This window comes from Apteryx rowi, unplaced genomic scaffold, assembly GCF_003343035.1.
Source record: "Apteryx rowi isolate R43461 unplaced genomic scaffold, aptRow1 scaffold_1902, whole genome shotgun sequence".
NCBI classification, from domain to species: domain Eukaryota; kingdom Metazoa; phylum Chordata; class Aves; order Apterygiformes; family Apterygidae; genus Apteryx; species Apteryx rowi.
In genome coordinates this window covers 8,166-9,717 of record NW_020448200.1, presented here as the reverse complement: position 1 = coordinate 9,717, position 1,552 = coordinate 8,166, and the positions used below count along the sequence as shown (strand labels likewise).

Here is a 1,552-nt window from a genome sequence, read left to right as displayed (position 1 = left end):
GGGTCACAGGACCATGAGCCATGGGATCACAGGCTGCAGGACCACAGGACCACAGGACCATGGGACCACGGCATCACGGACCACGAGTCCACGGGACCACCAGCCACGGGCTGCAGAACCATGGACCATGGGACCACGGGCCATGGGACCATAGGACCATGAGACCACGGCATCATGGACCATGAGACCATAGGACCACCAGCCATGGGCTGCAGGACCATGGGTCATGGGACCACCAGCCACGGGCTGCAGGACCATGGGTCATGGGAGCACGGGGACCACAGGCTCACGGGACCATGAGACCATGGGATCGTGGCCCCCAGGATCACGAGACCACGGGCTCACGGCCCCCGGGAGCACGGCCCGCGGGTGCCGGAGGCCCACGGGCCGCGGCCGCGGGGCTACCTGGTGAAGAAGGGGAGGTGGTGCTGGCCCAGGACGCCGCTGGTGCGGGGCGACTCTGTGCGGGCCATGACGTCCTTGAACCACGAGGCCACGTCCACCTCCAGCGTCTCGTAGCGCTTGATGAAGGTGTGCTCCTGGCGGGGGAAGAGCGGGCTGAGCGGCGGGGACGCGGGCACGGGGGCACAGGCGTGGACGTGGGGACACGGGGACACGGACATGGGGACGTGGGCATAGACACAGGGATATAGGCATGGACATGGTGACATGGGCACGGACACGAGAATGTAGACATTGGGGCACAAACAGGCAGGGACAAGGACACGAGAACAGGGACACGGGCAGATAGACATGGGGACAGGGGCACACGGACAGGGACGTGGATACGGACGTGGATACGGACGTAAGGACACCAGACACATGGACGCACAGACGTGGGGACACCAGCCCCAGGACACGAGGACGCGGGCGTGGGGACGCGGGGACAAGGAGGTGGCCTCCCAGCAGCACATGCACACGCGTGTCCCAGCCCCGTGCACACACACGTGTCCCCACACGTGTCATGCAGTGCAGCCCCCCAGCCCCGCACACACGTGTCCCCACGCACACGCGTGTCCCCGCGCCCCCCCCAGACTCACCAGCAGCTTGTTGTACTTTGGTCTCTTGCGGTGGTCCTTGGTGAGGCTGTGGGGGGGGGACAGAGGGGGGGTGAGCGGGGTCCCGGCGCCCCCCCACCCCGCCCCGCCCCCGCTCGTTACCCACCAGTCCCTGACGAAGGCCTGGAAGTCGGCGGAGAAGCCCATGGCGGGGGGCAGCCGGGGGGGCTCCTCCTGCAGCACCTTGGTGAGCACCTCGAAGTCCGTCTTGCAGTTCTGGTAGGGGAACTGCCCCGTGGCCAGCTCCACCTGCGCGGCACCCGCCGTCACGCAGTGACACGCCGCGGCACGCCACGCCTCGACACGCCAGGCATCGACACGGCCCGACACGCCGAGCCACGCCACGGCACGCATCAACACGTCCCGGCCCGTGGCGACACGCCTTGGCACGCCACGCATCAACACGGCCCGTCATGCATCGACACGCCTCCCCCGTCACGCCGTGCCAAGGTGCACCGCGACACGCCACGCATCGACACGCCTCGGCGTGCTGC

The 1,552-nt window shown here is 68.2% G+C and overlaps 1 protein-coding gene across 1 annotated transcript in view; it reads right to left on the bottom strand.

The window, feature by feature from the left end:
- Positions 1-50: 50 nt before the first annotated feature.
- The window catches only part of LOC112964469, a 6,406-nt gene continuing 4,904 nt past the window's right edge, over positions 51-1,552 (bottom strand). The window contains exons 3-5 of the mRNA XM_026062627.1: positions 1,165-1,471; positions 1,041-1,086; positions 51-539 (exon numbers count right to left, since the gene is read on the bottom strand). Coding sequence (XP_025918412.1) covers positions 402-539; positions 1,041-1,086; positions 1,165-1,471 — 491 coding nt within the window. The 3' untranslated portion in view covers positions 51-401. The remainder of the gene's footprint in view (positions 540-1,040; positions 1,087-1,164; positions 1,472-1,552) is intronic.